Source organism: Lissotriton vulgaris, chromosome 10 (assembly GCF_964263255.1).
Source record: "Lissotriton vulgaris chromosome 10, aLisVul1.2, whole genome shotgun sequence".
Lineage (NCBI taxonomy): Eukaryota > Metazoa > Chordata > Amphibia > Caudata > Salamandridae > Lissotriton > Lissotriton vulgaris.
This window is the reverse complement of record NC_141698.1, coordinates 1033507358-1033525146: the sequence shown is the minus strand read 5'-3', so window position 1 is coordinate 1033525146 and position 17789 is coordinate 1033507358. Positions and strand designations below refer to the sequence as shown.

Here is a 17789-nt window from a genome sequence, read left to right as displayed (position 1 = left end):
CCGAATTGCCAAGTACTTCTTTGTTAGGTTGACTTTAAGGTGGTAACAAGGTCGAACAGTCCAAGCTTATTCTTGGAGGGTGGTGTGGGACAGAATGTCTACATCATGTACCACATGTATTGCACACAATAAATGTAAGCCATATGCGATGTTGGTCTTCTATAAATATTGACCTTTTAATATCATTTAGGCAATATGCTCAGTTACATATGGCATTAAAGCTTCTGTCTGAATGTGTACCGAGGTTACTCTCATATAGCCCCGTCTTATAGGCAAACAAACTTGGCAAGGAACATAACATTCGGACAAAACCTGAATCTGTTCTCAATTGCAGATTCTGTAAGTGTTCTTGTTGGCAAAGTCCAATACGTGATTCATTTGTTTTGGGACCTTTTTATGCAGCTTTACAGGAACTGTGCACGGGGACCACCTGCTCAGCAGCAGTCATGTAGGCAAGTTTACCAGTCCCAGGAAGGGGCAGGAGTTCCAACTTTGTTCCATGCTTCCAACTTTGTTCCTTCAACACTGTCTGTCACCGCACCCTACACACCTGCCTCCATGATGCAGGAATCCGAGGCAACGCACTGGACTGGACCATTTCCTCCTCTCCGGCAGAACACAGAGCGTTCGCCTCCCTCCCTTCCGATCCGAAGCCACCAATATCATCTGCGGCGTACCCCAAGGATCTTCCCTTAGCCCGACACTGTTTAACATCTACATTGCCCCACTCGCCAATGTCGCCAGTCTGCACGACCTCAACATCATCTCCTACGCTAACGACACACAACTGAGCCTCTCACTCACCAAGGACCCTCTCACCGCCAAAACCAACCTCCACGAAAATATGAAAGCTGTCGCCGAATGGATGAAGAACAGCCGCCTGAAGCTGAACTCGGACAAGACAGAGGTCCTCATCCTTGGCTCCACGCCTTCAGCCTGGGACAACTCCTGGTGGGCGACCGCCCTAGGAGCAGCTCCAACACCCACCGACCACGCAAGCAACCTGCGATTCATCCTCGACTCTACACTCTCCATGACCAAGCAAGTCAACGCCATCTAATCCTCCTGTTTCAACACCCTCTGCATGCTCCGAAAGATCTACAAGTGGATCCCCACCAACACCAGAAGAACGGTCACCCAGGCCTTGGTCAGCAGCAGACTGGACTACGGAAACACCCTCTACGCGGGAGCCCCGGCCAAGCTGCTGAAACGACTTCAACGCATCCAGAACGCCTCTGCCTGCCTGATTCTCGACATCCCTCGCCACAGCCACATCACACCCCACCTGAGAGACCTGCACTGGCTTTCTGTCAACAAGAGGATCACCTTCAAGCTCCTCACCCACGCACACAAAGCTCTCCACAACACCGGACCAGCATTCCTCAACAAACGGATCAGCTTCTACACCCCGAACAGCCAGCTCCGCTCTGCCGACCTTGCCCTCGCCACCGTCCCCCACATCAGGAGAGCGACCACCGGCGGCAGATCATTCTCCTACCTCGCCGCCAAGTCCTGGAACACCCTCCCCATCCTCCTACGGAAAACCAAAGACCTACTAACCTTCAGGTAGCTACTCAAGACCTGGCTGTTCGAGCAGCAGAAGCCCCCCCCTCCCGCCCCCCTCCCCCCCCAGTGCCTTGAGACCCTCACGGGTGAGTAGCGCGCTTTACAAATGTATTGATTAGGTCTCGCGTGCGATTGTAGCGGAGCTGCTTCGCTAGTGAGCTCTATTGCTGCCGCTTGTGTGCGCAAAGGGAGACAGGAGGTGGCACGTGCGGAAAGGCGATGTGCACACATACGGAGTGCACATCTCCTGTCCGCGCGTGCCACCTCCTGTCTCCCTTCGTGCACCAAAGCCACAGCACATCTCCTGTCAGCGCACATTCACTTTTCCTCCCCCGCTCCCCCCACCCACCTCCCCCACCCCCGTTGGCTCTTTTAAGTCATCGCTGCTGGTAGAGAGGGGCAGATAGAGGGCTCTCCCTGCGGTATGCCCCGTTTCCCCTTGTTAATCAAAGGCATGCTCACACAATATTATGACAAAAGACAAGGCTCCGTGCGAGCCCGTTTTGTGATTCGGTTTGTTTAATGGTATACCTAGTTTGCTTGTGTTTGTAGACTCGGCCTCATAGATCTTATGAAGGTTACTTCATGTATCGTTGCCATAATTTTAGTTAATGTGACCCCACTCCTACTGCCCACAATCTCAAGCATTCTTCTGCAACCCTACGCTACGTAGAAGTTCGGCTGGGAAGATGCGCCAAGCTGTTTGGGAGTCCCTGCCCTAGGAGATAATTCACCAGAATGGCTGCCCTTCGACACTCCCCGTGATGTATCAACACTTCCCCTTTCCTGGTGCCGGGACACTGGTCTGTGTTTGAAGGGGCTGCATGCCTTCCTTAAGAACGGAGTCAGCAATCTTTGGGAGGGTGCATCTGAGGGAGGGGCGGCGAAGCGCGGGGAGGGAGGTAGGCCTGCCTGATTGACCTCTGGGGGCTACTCCTTGCTGTGGTAATCAACTGTGTGTAAAAGCGTACTGCCTCAGTGCCCCAGGCCGTCCTTGGGTAACTTTTATCTGGCTTCAAGAGATTCGTGTGCAAAAAGGTAAGTGCCTTCCGTCCAGAACCATGTTACATTAAACAAAGGGCAGAAACGGTAAAGGAAGACCATAACAGGGCAATGAATAAAATCACCTTTTATTCTGGTACAAAATGCGAATATATTAAAATAAAAGTGTGCTTGTGTCGCATGGACATTCTAAACCCCTGGTGTGTAAGCAGCCTTTTTAAAAACAGAGCCCACACATCTCTTGAGCAGCTTGCCATGTACATAAATGCAGAGAGCATTGTCTTAGCTCCCATTTCCTGGAACAAAGAGCGACCTCCAGGTTACCTTTCCGCGCACTTCTTCGCCAATCTGTTTTATTTTAGTTTCGTAATTTTTAAACAACTCTCTTTAGTTTTCGTTGGCAGTTTTTTCTGTGTGTGCCCTGGTTATTGCTATATAAAATAGCATTTCATTTCAGGTTTAAATAAGTAATGTTGGTGGAGTGCAAGATAGAAAATGTACTGCGCAAATCATTAATAAGGGTTGAAGCTAATTAGTACATACAGGAATGAGAGCAAAGATTACCGCTGTCACACACAGCACTTATTCCAATCATTACCATCTCAAAGTTTACTACATATTTTCAACACAGACATTTTTGGGGCAGCCAGGGATATACGCTAATGTTCATTGCCTGCCCTTTGGAACCCTTCTCACTTCCCCAGTTACCTATGGCTTCAAGGAGTATAATTATCCTGCCCCAAGATTACTTTGATGTACAGGTGGCAATGTGCTTTTTATGCTGATAAATGTCACTGATGTCATATGACAGCACAGCACTAGATCACTCACCAGCAGTGTTAGCCCATTTAAAACCACAGATTCAACATTGCATTTTGCTATCTCATATATATATTGGAGGACTGGAGTGCGTGTGGGTGTGCTCGCTGGTATAGGAGTAGGGGCTTAATTTGGTGTGGGCTTTGGTGTTACCTTCTATTGCTGCTTTTGCTGCTTCAGCACCCATATGTAGAAAGTATGATCACAGGGGAGCCCATATATCTTTAGATTTCGCCTTGGGCAGTGTGAGGTTCGAGTATAAATCTAACTTTTCCCTGCAAAAGGACATGTCACACACCCAGTTTGAAGTCCCAAGTGGGAACGATCAAACGCTTTAACTTTCATTTACAGACCCTCGTAGCAAGTGAGCTAAGTTTTAAACGATGATTTACAGATATTGTCACAGTTAACAGATCAACATTCGTTTTTACCAATGCTTGTTTCTATTTTGTTAACCGAGCACACAGACCATAATTGCTCTGTCACAATTTGGCTTTATAAGAGTGTAATAGAGGTGCGGGCGGGTGGATGTAACACTTAGCTGAAGGTGTTGCTAACAATAGGAAGAGAAAGCAAGGGACCTTTAGGGGAGTTAAAAGCATTAAAAAAAGATTTAAAAAATACCATTCGCAAAACAAATTGCTTAAACTTAAACTACGGTGAGACCTATTGCATTTCCAATGCTTGTTGATTAAGTAATAGCTGCAGTGCAGGATGCAGGCATGCAGCTTCTCATATGGAAACCAGTGCTCCTTCGTTATCATACAATGGCACAATAATTTTTGTGACACTAATGGGAGACTATGCAGGTGTGCCTGGACCTGGGCAGGCTTCTCTGGCTTCCTAAATGCATGTTTGTGAATGCCAGAGTCCATCTCTGGCAGAACAGGGCAGGTCCTCTAAATGCAAAGCAATAGAAGTCCTTGTCACCTTCAATAGCAGCATCCGCAGCAGAGCTTCTTCATCTGTGCTCGTGATGTAACCCTAATCACCTAGAAGGCAGATAGCCAAGAATTCAGCATTTGGTACTATTACTTCTGTACAAGGGCATTTAGAGCTATGTGCAACACATGGTATGCTGCAGGACTTAGCCCTATATTCAGTCCTGTGGCAGTTGGTACAAATCTGTCAGTCCCATTTAAAGTTAGCCCCAAACAGACATCAACTCTGAGTGTATTTTAGTGGGTCACAGAGTCAAGGCAACCGATGTCAGGTGAAAAATCCCTTTCAGTTTGCTGTTTGCTTCCAAGCTCCTTCTATTAGCAATGGAGGGGTTGAGGAGGCAGCCCATCTTCTCTGTAGGAGGTGTGCATTTTTGGTCCTGCAGTCTGCTGTTCCTTTGTTCAAGTGATTGACTGACCTGCAGGACTGGTTTGATCCAGATCCAGCAGATCCCGAATAACCACTGGCTTCTTATTTCTCCAAAAGCTAAAAGGCAGGGCAAATCTGATGAGTTGCATAAAAGCAATACGGAAGAAGGGGATGCAGCACCACTGGCTACCACTATTGACCACATATAGCCAAGAAAGACTCGACGCAGCTACCCTACTCTCAGTTACACTTCACATTTAACACTCAACGGATTATAGGACGTTGTGACCCACTAAATTTGGTTTAGGAAAGCCTAAACCAAATTTAGTTGAAGGAAGAGAAGGAAAGAGAAAGGGGTGGTCAGCGATGTGGTTGTTGTGGCATACCATAAAGTCACAATAGAACAGTGCATAAACCTGGACCTCATCATAGGCAAATATACACGCGCAAAACAAGGCTCGTTGTTTCTTTGCTTTGCTGACCTTTCCAGTGCTTTCGATCTAGTTGACCATGGTCTTCTGTGGTCAACCCTACTGGATATGGGAGCATCACGAGAAATAATTTATTTCTTGGCCCAATTATACAGGAACTTGTCGGCGAAGATACGTTATGGGCAATCGGGAGAGTGTACACCGAGTATTTTGGTAGGTTCTGGTATTAGGCAGGGATGTGTCCTCGCTCCCCTTCTTTTCTCCCTTTTTATCAATGCAATTGAGTTTGAACTACGGGCAGTCAATGCTGACGCACCGACCGCCGACGGCCTCTCCATTCCGATATTGCTTTATGCGGATGACGCGGTTCTGATTTCGAGAACCCCTCTTGGGCTGCAAAAACTCATGGACAAATTTGTGGATTTTATTAATGGGAGGAAATTAAAAATAAACAATTCAAAACTTTTATAATGGCCTGCGGTAAGAAAGTTAAAAATCTAAGACCTTTTACAGTTATGGATCAAATAATACAAGTGGTTGACAAATTTTGTTACTTAGGTATCACTTTTAATAGTGGGGGGATGTGGGCATCTGAAATGACCAATGTAAGCGCCAAAATGGCCAAGTGTTCCTTTGGCATATTTAAGTTTGCATCCAAGCTAGGTTCTAGGCGGAAACCCGACATGTTGTACTTATATCGTCATAAATGCGCTGCCCTGGCCCTTTATGGCTCAGGTATATGGGGCCATTGTAACCATAACATGCTCCACGTGGAGGAAAATAAATTTGTTAAAAAACTTTTATGTCTACCACCCTCTGCTTCAACTAGATTGATCCATCAGGACGTTGGACTGGAACATCTTTCTGATTTGATCAATTTAAGACCACTGATGGTATGGAGATCTATATGGATTAAGGAGCAGACGGGGTTCACAAAAAAGATTATTTTAGACTGTCTCCACATGGAAAAATGTTCCCGTATTCCCTGGCTTAATTATATTATTCGTGAATTTAAAGATGTCTTTAACCTTGCAGTGTGTGATAATCCACTTTGTGTTATAGACATCCCAAAGACTGAGCTTAAACACGAATTCCTGAGGGCCAGTATGGTAAAGCGTAATGTAGCTACCTTTAAGTTTTCTACACATGTTTTTTATGATAGGTATAACATGGCAGAATCAGGATTCGCAGGATACCTTAAAATGGTTACTATTTGTTCCCACCAATATGTTTTGACAAGATTGCGGATGGGGACTGTTCATTTGTTTGTTGCGTATCCTCATATGAAAACTTACACTACTGCCCCCTGTCCATGTGATGGGACTACAAAGCAAAGCCCGGAGCACTTTCTATTGTTATGCCCTTTTTATCTTCATCTCCGTAAAATATACTTGAAACCACTTTTTAAAAAATATAATGTATCCACAATTGTATCTGCTATGAGGCTTTTATTTGGTCTTGGGTCGCAGGACATCTGTTTTTTTACTGCTGTATTTATCTTGAAGTCGGTACGCTGGAGGAATAATATGTTTCTTGATATATGAATGTTCTAAAATCTGCTGTACCTATATGTTTTTAACTATTTATGTATGTATGTACTTTTATGATTATTAACAAATGATCGAATAAAGTTTTTTGAATTGAATTGAATACCATAAAGTCAATAAGAACACAGTTGCTGTTCCTCACCCCTCTCCTGGGTGATGTGATAGCAACTTCCAGGCTATGTGCTTAAGTTCGGCAATAGTTCAAAGAGAGATTCATCACCTTTGAAAGAACTATAATAAAACTCCCAGGGAGGAAAATGTTTAGATTGCAGGGATAGTGAAGAAAGAATGCTGAATATAAATGCACTTTTACAGAAAAAAAGTGATTACCTAGTTTAGCTAAATGACAAAACTAAAACAATAAGGTCTCTTCTGAGAATAACCTTGGATGTAGATTCTTTAATAGACACCAAATGCAGAACATTTTTTACTCGAACCCATAGTAACTCTTTTCAGAAGGTCTCTTGCTCTCCTCAGGAACAGCCATACACTCTAGAAGGTATATTGTCCTCCAGGGAGTAGCTGTACACTCCAGAAGGTCTCATGTTCCTTTCAGGAATAGGCATACCAACTAGAAGGTCTCTTATTGTCTTCAGGAATAGCCATATCCTCTAGAACATCTCTTGGTCTCCTCTGGAATAGATATGCTCTCTAGAGGATCTCTTGCACTCCGCAGGAATGTATTGTATACTTAATTAAAAACATTACAGTCCAAAGGCAAAGCCAGGATACTCGTTTGCGCAGGCATTCGCGTTCAAGGTATGCTGCGCTTTGCCAGACTGCATGGATATTCATCAGTTTTAGGCTCCTCTCAATTGTGGAAAATATGGATCTGACAAAGCGCAAATATCCTGGATATTTCCTTTCAGGCTAAATATTTTGCTGTTTTAAAGTGCAAAGTGGATGTGCAACTATTCTCAGAGTGATATTACTACTGTGATGCTGTAGAACCTTCTCATTGTTTCTTTGTCCTAGAGGACATGCAACTTTCTGGATCAGCTGGCAAATAGTAAAGCACCTTGGCAGATGGAAATTTTGGGGTAAGCATTCTCACACACGTGTTTCCATTTGTACTGAGTAATCAAATGGTTTCGAATGATACCTGCCACTGCTAAAGATGGTTTGAAATGTTTCCTCTCACTTATGCGCTTGTGAGAGGGAGGAGATGGTGCAAATCGTTTTTTTTATTACTGGAGTATTTCATGCACCTGCAAAAGGATGGGATCCTCCGCTTCCTCAATTCTGGTCTTTCATCTTCTGAAAGAGATTTCTGATTTTGGTTCTGTTGTTGTTTGCAAAGCTGGAAAGACTACTAAACAGTGGATGTCTTGTCCTGCTCTAACCATCCATCTCTGGTTCTGCACCTGACGTATTGGTCACGTCAATGGTAAAAGAATGGATTTTCACTATAAATCGGTCATTAACAGAATAACCACAGGAATATATAAAGCTGGCTGAATTACTCTTGATAAGCTCCAACTAGTTTGTTTGTGGTAATTCTGCTGATGACAGATTTACAATTTATGCCAGATTCTGGGTAATTTTTAAATTGGATGTACGTCAGTACAACGCGATCAAAAGGATCGCGGTACTTTACGACGCAGCCATTACAACGCAAGTCGTTACAACGACTTGCGTTGGAGGGCGCTGGATTGTGGATTAGTTTAATTTTCTATTCCAACTCCAGCCCGCGTAACAGTAGGGAAGGTGTTGGAATAGAAAATCAAACTATTCCTTTACCAAGAGCGCCCTCCAGCTCACGTCGTAGTAACGACTTGCGTTGTAATGGCTGCGTAGTAAAGGACTCGCGGTGTAAACACCGCGTCGTAAAGGATGTTTACCTTTAAAATTACAGTGAAATTCTCAGTAATATCCAGAGTCTTCATCATGGCCAGCTCGTCATCGTTATGTGATTCAAACAGAAAGACTCCAGATATGAATGCTAAGTAGTACGTCTGGCTTTTGGTACGTAAGAGAAAGCCAGCATGATCGTCCTACAGTCAAGCTACAACGGAATCTGCTGGAAATAAATCAGCAGCATCCTTGACTGAGCTTAATTGAGTGGAACTTAAACTTCCCTCATGAACCACCTTCATGAAATTTGGCTTAAGGTGCCCATGAAATATTCAGCTATGTTTTCTAATGACTTCCACATGGCTTGTCATGCCTTCCTAACAGAGGAGAGAGACAAGCCAATCCTGAGGTCAGTAGAAAACATAGTCCTTCCTATGCAATCTATAGGATGACTCGCTCACCTTTCTGGAGGAGCAGCTGAAGAAGAAGCGGCCACGTTTTTCTCTTATTTCACTGCAGAAACAACTGGAGTCTCTGGAACAGAGTCCTGGTGCAAAACAGGGGTCTGAAGTCAGAAATTCTGTATTTGTTCTTTCCATTTTGCTAATGTTCCTTTGTAGATGGATGAACGGGTCACAAAGGTTTTCTATTCACTTTAAGAGACCAGGGCCCAGAGGATGCAGGGATCTCAAACTTTAAGTGCCACAATGAGGTCCCTTGGTAAGGTGCTGCATTAAACGTCACAGCCTTGAAATAAAGTCCTTGAATGTTGAAAGAGCGTTGTAAAACTAATACTGGCGGCAAAGGGAGAGCCCAAAATGTAGAGATGACCGGTGAAGCATCTTTGTATGAGTAGGATAGATCTTTTAACTGCATTATTAAAGGAAAAGCTCTGCCTTGAGAACTTCTACTCGTCTGAAATCTTCTATGCAGCAGAAGGAGGAGGCCTGCTGAGATGATTTAAGTGCCCACAGACATACAACAGCAAATGTCAATCTGAGGCGTTTGAAAGTGTAACTGAACCTCATTTAGTTGAAGCTGTTTGCATTGAGCATTTGTTGAAGAGCAAAACCGGCCTTTCTGTGCTGAGACTGTTTGCTTTGTAGTTCAAGTGGATGTACTGCAAGGACCAGCACCCTCAGCTGTCAATTTCAGTGGAGGTCTAAGCCTAAGCATTAAAAGTCTCAATGGTGCACTTAACATCGAAGTGATCACAGATGTAGTCCTTGAGGTCCACGCCTTCTACCTCAAGACAGACGTGAAAATGAGACTCAATGCAGAGTGTGACACAGGGGAAAGCCTTCAAAATTAATGTTGACTAGAGCATTAATGAAACCTACCTCACACCTATGTCAGCAAAAACTTCAGCCTGGGAAGGACAATGGGAGAGGTCATTCACACATTTGTAGGAGGCCTGGCATACAGTAATCACCAGAGAAAATTCGGGATGCCTAACAGGGAACCTCTTTGTGGCTCCAAGGCTGTTTCCCTTATTTTTCATTAGCCTCCAACAAAATATGTTTTAGCCCCAAGCACACTGTTTCACAGAAAGGTTGTCTGAAAGCAGGGCCGGACTGGCCGTTGCGGGGACCGGGCATTTCCCGGTGGGCTGGAGGCCGGTTTTGTGGCCCCAGGAGGCCGCTTTTCGTACAGGGTGCCGGTTTTGTAGCAGCGCTGCAAACTCGGCCCTCTATAAGAAAAGCGGGAGCAGTGCCTAGTGGGTAATAACCCCCTCCCCTCCCGTTACCAGGGCCGGTGGAGAAGCCACCTGCCAGGGCTGGTTGCTGATCTCAGTCCGGCCCTGTCTGGACTACTAGACATATCAAGCTGACCAGAACCAGCATGGTGAACGAAGGCAGAAGAGAAAACAGGCCTAAGGAGAGAAAAACCAGATTTCTTCTGGAAAAAAGTTTTAGAAAGCGAAAACATCCCTAAAATACATCATGTGACACCCACAAACCTGTTTACAGAATCAAAATTTAGAAACAAAGTATTGTGAGGTTTAAAAGCAGTATTCAGAGAGCTTTAATCCGGAATAGAATATTTTTCCAATTGTGTAATCTGTTGTCAGAACAGTATGTTGTGGGTTCCATGTCTATGTCCCATAAAGTGTTCCTTGTATTCCTCAAATTAGGTCTACCTGTCTTTAGGTTTTCCTATATTGTGCTTATATTTTAAAATACAACCAGTAAAGTATTGTTAAAACGCTCTATGAAGTTTTAATAATTCTTATAAGATGTGAACTGATAGTTTAAAATCAAAAAAGGTTTAAAACTACATAAGTTATCCTGTTTTAAGGCAATATATACAATAACAAGTCTTTTTTATAATGGAAGCTATATGTTAGCTTCTGGTATAATTATATAATACTAGTTTCCGCAGTATGAAACAGCTTAATCTTAAATTTAGATATTACAAAAAAAATTACCAAAACATAACCCATATTCATTCCGCAATGACTTTATTTGGTGCCTTGGTACGTCATGACATGGGTGCCCACATTATGAAAAGGATTACAAAAGTATTTATTCACAGCTATGCAAATAACCAAAGACAGCCTGCTGTCTATATTTTTTTGTTTCACTGTTCTATAACTTCTGCCGCTTGTTTGTTTTTATGATGACAGTGTGCCTAAGAAACGCGGCACACTAGTTCTTGTAGTAGTAGTGCCTCAGGAGAAAACTACTACACTTCCTTGAAAATAAAAGAAGCGTTTTTCATAGTTGCTAGTAGATCTGCATTATATACAGAAACAATGTGCTCAATCGGTGCAGGACTAGATCAGCTAACAGATTGACCATATTAGGTAGTACGTGGTGGGGATTCTTCTTATTCGTTGCTATTCAATTACTGTGCTGTAAATGGTTGTTGCAGTGGCACTGCGATGAAAGGCAAAAAGGTGCATTGCCTGCGGAACAATGTAATGTAAAATGCCACTTTTGGAATATAGGAAAAGTTTAATGAAACGTGACAAACCGACGTGTGCAGGATCTCAGGAGCAGGGTTGTGGTTGGCTTTCATTCTGGTTAATAATACATGTACATGCCAGTTCACACCTCATTGGCTTACTGCATGAACATTTTTATTGCACTCTCTGCACTCAGTTTTTAGGTATAGAATGCAGCTTTAGCTGTCTTCCCAGCATTCTGTTTTCCAAAACCGTCAAAACAAAAATACATACATACAGGGGTTTTGTGTAAGCTCTCTTCATTCATTGGTCTGTTCAAGTGTCATTCACGTTTTGCGTCTGCTCACCACACACACAAAAGGGGGCAATGGGGCTACCCACTTCATCCATAGGCTGTATTGCACTGTCAGTGATTGAATTTACCAGATAACGTGCACCGCTGCCTGATAAAATCAGTACACTTCAGTGCCTGGTATGCCTGGGAAGCTAGGTCACTCTTTTATTTTTATATTCCTGCCATTTTTTTGGCATATCACATGTCCCTGTAAAACAGAATTTTAAAAAACCCTGTATGTTTCCCAAGTTCAGACCTATTGGTTTTGCAAGTACTCGTTTTGCTATGCAGTTTGTCACTATGCGTTTAGTCCCAACTAATACGATACCTTCTCCCGTCAGATTAGAATCTAGAAACAAACTAATATATTTTTTAAAACGTTAGGGTTTCCAGATGTTTTTCATCACCTACCACAATTTTTTCTCAATCAGAGAAATACTCTCACATGCAAAGTAATAACAATTAAAAAAGATAAAAATTGTTTTTGATTGTGTAAATATGAACATCTTCTCCCTCTATTCTCTATTTCCTCTGTCACTAGTAAAGAAAACCCTGCTATCCCCTTGATGCTGGGGATCTTTCAGTGCAAGTTCTACCACTTTCTTGTAGGTAAATGTACCCAACTTGAACCAACAGAGAAGTATAACCCACATACAGGAGTTGATGTACAGGGCGATCAGTGACCCAACATTCACCAGTCATGAGCCCTTTAGAGGTAGATGAACTTCATCTCATCCAAAAGGTTTGCCTCTAGCAAAACAAATCTCAGTAAGCAACAGTAAGACATGTGGGAAAGAAACTCGGTTTTATGGCTAAACCGCTGCCCTTAGAATCTAAATGTTCTTTGCTAGTTAGTGAAACATGCCACTTAATTATGTGCAAATCGCATTATCGTTCTTTGCCTTCAACTGTAAATGTGTTCTATGAAAATACTGCCCAATGTATAGGTTTTACCATTGCATGCTAGGTTTTCTATTCCTTGACAATTCCCTTAGATTAGAACAACACCTTGTGTAAGATGCTCCTGCTAGAGTAAAACATTTCTTTGCAAAGGGATCTTAGGTTAGAGCTGCACTACATTTCAAACACCTGCAATTTTGCAGGAAATATAACTACTTCTATCCTCCTCAGGATCATATACATTTGTAAGTTTATGTAAAATACAAGTATGGCTAAATATTCCTTGTAGACTTAGCAAGTAATGCAGCAGATAAATGATACCCGGAAATGACACAATGCACAATGTCTGAAATGATCAAACAAGGAGACTTCAGAGCCGCGAGTGGGAAAGAGATTTGGCATGGATCGTCCAACACGTTAATTCAATTTGAAAAGACATGCAAAGCATATATGAATTAGTAACAGAGCCGGGCATTCGGAAAGTGTGGCGGACACAGACTGTCAAGCTTTTAGACGTGTACTGAGTGCTTTGAGGAAATTATAGTTGACAGTTGTAAATGTCACTGTCTAAGACATTTCACTGCATTACAAGGAGCATCAAGTGAAATTCATGGCTGTAAAACTGCACATTATGCTATTTCCTCTCCATATACTTACTAAGTCTGAAGGTAAAACCTGGAACAAGTTAGTACCCTTTGGCTTAGATTTTACTGAGCAGCAGCTCATGTTATTAGGGATTGGGGTGAAAACCACCCTTAGTTTATAGATCTTAAAAGTGGACAAATTAAATGAGTTGAATGAGGACTCACAAATGGCAAGATGCCACATAAGTGTGTGATTGGGAATTGGGAGAGTGATTCTGGGGCAGTTGTGTCATTTCTCGTCCTTATCCCTCGTATCCGACATTCATGAGTGGACTGGCTGTCTGATTGTGGCAGTGGCCCAAGGCTAGGCAACAGAAGCTGGCTATTCTTCAGTCCTCGCTGAACTCGCATAACAGCTCTAGGCCAAATCACCGCAGCCCAGAAGGTGAGGTTGTTGAGTAGTGAGTGATGTATGGTAAAATAGAATAAAGTGTGCCGTCCTAATGTAAATGTATGTCCACTGAACTTCTATATGCTGGTTTAAGAGCAATACTTTTTAATGTATTACTGAGAGTTACAACATTAAATGACAGCTAATTAAAGCAATAGCTCGGGAAGGCCGAGGCAAGACCCTAGTTGTGTATTATTATTTAATGACTTCATTATAACTAACACACAGCTAGAGCTGTTTCTGCCAGACCTAAACAGCATTGTCTTACCAAACAAGTGGCGGAAGGCTGAAGGCATACAGGGGCAATTCTGTGTTTTGTAACCCTACTCATACAAAACTACACATCATAACAAACTTTGCATTGTTTATACAACTAGTACAAAGCCAATGGTCACACTGATGACAATGTTCAGCTCTATGTCACTAACAATATAACATACCAAAAACTTTCACAACTTAACTCGCACTAAACATATACACATCAGCAGAGATCCAAAGGCATTTTTATGATCTGCAACATTAATACAATAGTAATTGACAAAGCCAAGGGCACAAGGCACAAATACTAACCCACACACAGCACACACTAAATTCTAACCAGGCATCGGGTGTGCTGCTACCTAAGGATGGCTACACTGAATTGACTATGAGTGTGCAAATTGCACACATTGACACACAAACACACGTTTTCACTTGAGCACATTTGCATACAACATTCACATCACAAATGATCCACCTTACCACCTACACAAACAACCAGCCACCACTTGCAGCTCACCAACTCTACAGGATCAGATTCTGGTTTGCACAAACCACATGTCTGGGGTGCATCCCACTTTCTAAATGGTCATAAAGATAAAAGACCATATCAGTGGCATAGATGTTGCCAGTAACATATTATTACCTCTTTTGATGTCATCCAGCTGGGGTTCTGGTGAAGGATTATCTTTCATGGGGGATGTTTTTGGCCCAACAGGTTGCTTTGAAGGTGCTTTCAGCTGGGAGGATGGTGGTGTGGGTCGAGTGGACTGTTGCTCTATTCGTGCCTGTATCTTGCTGCTGCCTTCTGCTCTAGAAATCAAAATAATACGAAGTTAATTGGCTTTTGAATTGCCAGTGTATCCTTACATTTATAAACACTTTTTACAGGCACATTTTATCTCCCTATAGGGTATTCAAAGTGCTTAACAGTTGACTGTATAATGCATAATACTTTTGTGAGGCTGCCTATCTATAAAATGAAGCATTGACCGAGGGGAACTAAGATTTAATATAAGCTTTCGAAAAAAGGGAGAAGTTGTGGATAGTGAGACCTTTAAGTCGGTATTTGACCTTGTGACTAAAAATATTTCAAAGACTGAAAAAATAATCTTCGAAATAAGATCTACGTTATGGTAATTATAGAAGTTAAAAATAATAACAGTGTTTAGCTATATTACCCTAATATGACAAAAACAATAAATTACTGCCCAGTGGAAACCATTCTAGACTTTGGTGCAATCCATCCCGGAATTGAACTGTTGCTACAAAGAACTGTCATGCAGGCAGGATCTGGACTCTTTCCAACAGAGATGGACATGTAGAGGCTTATCCTGGCTACAGGCCTCCTCTGGTCCTGACCTTGTTTGCGCGATTCCTTTGGGCTGATCTATACTTAGGAAGGACCACCTCTGCTTGCTTAATGATGACATAGCCATTACTTATCATTTGTCTATCCAGATTCCAGCAACGTACACAGACACATTTACCATTGCTGAGAGTTTTCTATGTAAAATTGAAGCAGACAATTCTACAATATTCTTTGGTGCTCTTCTCTAATGACGCCCTGGTCCCACCCTTAATTTTGATACTTCTCTTGCTTCTTTCTTGGTATTGTTTTTCCTCACATATGCCACCTTTATCATCTGTGGAGACCTTTACATGTGGCTGGATTACTCCACAAGACTTGAATCCTCAAACATTTGTGATTCCCCGTCAATCCTTGACCTCAACATCCCAGTCAATGTCCCAACTCACTAAGCTGAATATCTACTCTATACTCTTACATATTCATTAGTACCAGCTCTTATTCAGATCCCAGCCAGCTCATTAAAGCTTTCCATCTATAAATGAAGCACTCTATGGAATCCATTGCACCTCTCAAAACACTGGTATTCTCATCACAGAAATCCACCCGTTCTTGGTACACTGCAGAGCTAGTCATATTCAAATAGCCTTGCAAAAAATTTAAAATCTGGAGAATGAGCTATTCTACAAAATATATCAACATTTATGTGGTGCATATATATGTATATATATATCCACCACCAGTCCTGCCCTCTTAATAAAGAAACAGGTCCGACACATGCACTGAGACCAATCCAGGAAACTTTATTGGCACCATCAAGACCATCAAGAAGACACTGGTGAGTAACACGTGGCAGACGCGTTTCGGCGTTTTGCCTTAATCATTGCCATTTTAGTGTTCTCTGCTGTACTTAGCGTTAGGGGTCCATGCTGATAGTCACACTCCCATTGGAGCCTGGTTTAATCCAGTTCTCGAGGCATCACTCTTTTACCACCTCCCTTGTAGTCCTCGCAATGCTTGATGGTCTTTGTGGTCCCCACACCACTGTGTCGATTTAAAACATCCGCCAACAGAGTTTTTTGTGGAAATTCTCGGACTTAGATCACATGTCGAGTCCGGGCACTGAATTTGCCCCAGATATTCCAGTTCACTAATTCAACCACATACTGCTGCGGGATTTCTTCCATGGCGTCAATCGTCTCCCGGATTTAGTTCCATTCCAGCACAGATTGTGCTGCTCTCTCCCCGATACCAAAATTCAATCCTGGGCGGGGGGGCGCCACTGTGTGCATTCAGCACGCAACACCACAAAATGATGCCGGCATCAGTGGAGCACCAGACCGAGAGGCGTGCCGGATATGCAGCGCCGACAGCTGCTTAACATCCACCACCAGTCCTGCCCTCTTAATAAAGAAACAGGTCCGACACATGCACGGGGACAATATATTGTAAAGCCTTATTAGAAAAGTGAAGTCCAACTGTATAGACTTGTGATTAGTTGCTAACTACTCAACTCACAAACTCTCAACAGCTGAAATAGACACTACCACAATTCCTCCCTCCTTGGGTCTCTGTAAAGCTCTAGCCACCTTTTTTGCTGAAACAATAACAATCGATAATATCTGTGCACTAGTTTCCATTTGAGAGGGTGCTTGCAATTTAACATATCCTCCTTGCGTCCATTCCTTTTCAATATCTATATTCACCCTCTAGCAACAGTCAACATTACGTTTCTTCTTTTGTGTTTAATGATGATGAGATAATTGTGGTATTTATCACACAAAACATTGAGGAGGTTCAAAATAGAGTTTGATCTTCCTGGATGAGCTCAAATTCACTTAAATTGAATTGATAGAAGACAGTGACCATTCAGTCAGTCAGTCAAAATACACTTTATTCGATTTGATTAAAATCATAAAAGCAATAAAAACATTAAAAAGACATTTTAAGGAGGAGGAGCCAAGATGGCGGCGTAGACGGACGTGTAGTCTCCCGGCTCCCCGAGCCTTTGTTCCCTGCAGTACTATCCTGTCCGTTCTCCTGCGATAGCCCTACCGCGGGATGTAGATGAGAGCGCGCTGTTGCTGAAGGTGTTTCTCCGGTGTCCCTGCCTGCCTGCTAGCCGCAGATATTGCCGTGCTGTTCTGTCGGCTTTGTCTAGCCCTGGGACCGGACCCGTGTCGCTGTGTGCCGCCGGGGGCGGCTGGAGCTCCGTGGGCTGCCTGGTCTGGAGCGAAACGGGCGTCTAGTGCCCAGCTGCTTGCTGGGGATAAACCTGCACTGGCCTTCAGTGGAATGTGGACATCGACTGCTTGGAAGTTTATCCTGTGGAATCTCCTCTGTGCGACGCTACGGTGAGCCGCACTGCTTCCCTTTCTTTTGTTCAGCGTGGATTTGGCTGCCGTGGCTCACCTCTGTGGCTGCCCCTGCCTAGAGTCGCATGAAGGGAGAATCTCACTGACTGTCGCCCGGTGTCAGCGGGCCCTGACTGTATCGGGAGATTGGACCCCAGCCGCCCATTGTGTATTTCGCCTAAGCGCATTAGTGAGCCCCTTGGTGGCACTAACATGGCGGC

The 17789-nt window shown here is 43.3% G+C and overlaps 1 protein-coding gene across 1 annotated transcript in view; it reads right to left on the bottom strand.

Annotated features, from left to right (window-relative positions):
• EAF1 (ELL associated factor 1) overlaps nt 1-17789 on the bottom strand; it is a 71588-nt gene that overhangs the window by 14269 nt on the left and 39530 nt on the right. Inside the window, exon 4 of the mRNA XM_086942077.1 lies at nt 14552-14718. Within this exon, the coding sequence (XP_086798203.1) occupies nt 14552-14718 (167 nt within the window). The remainder of the gene's footprint in view (nt 1-14551; nt 14719-17789) is intronic.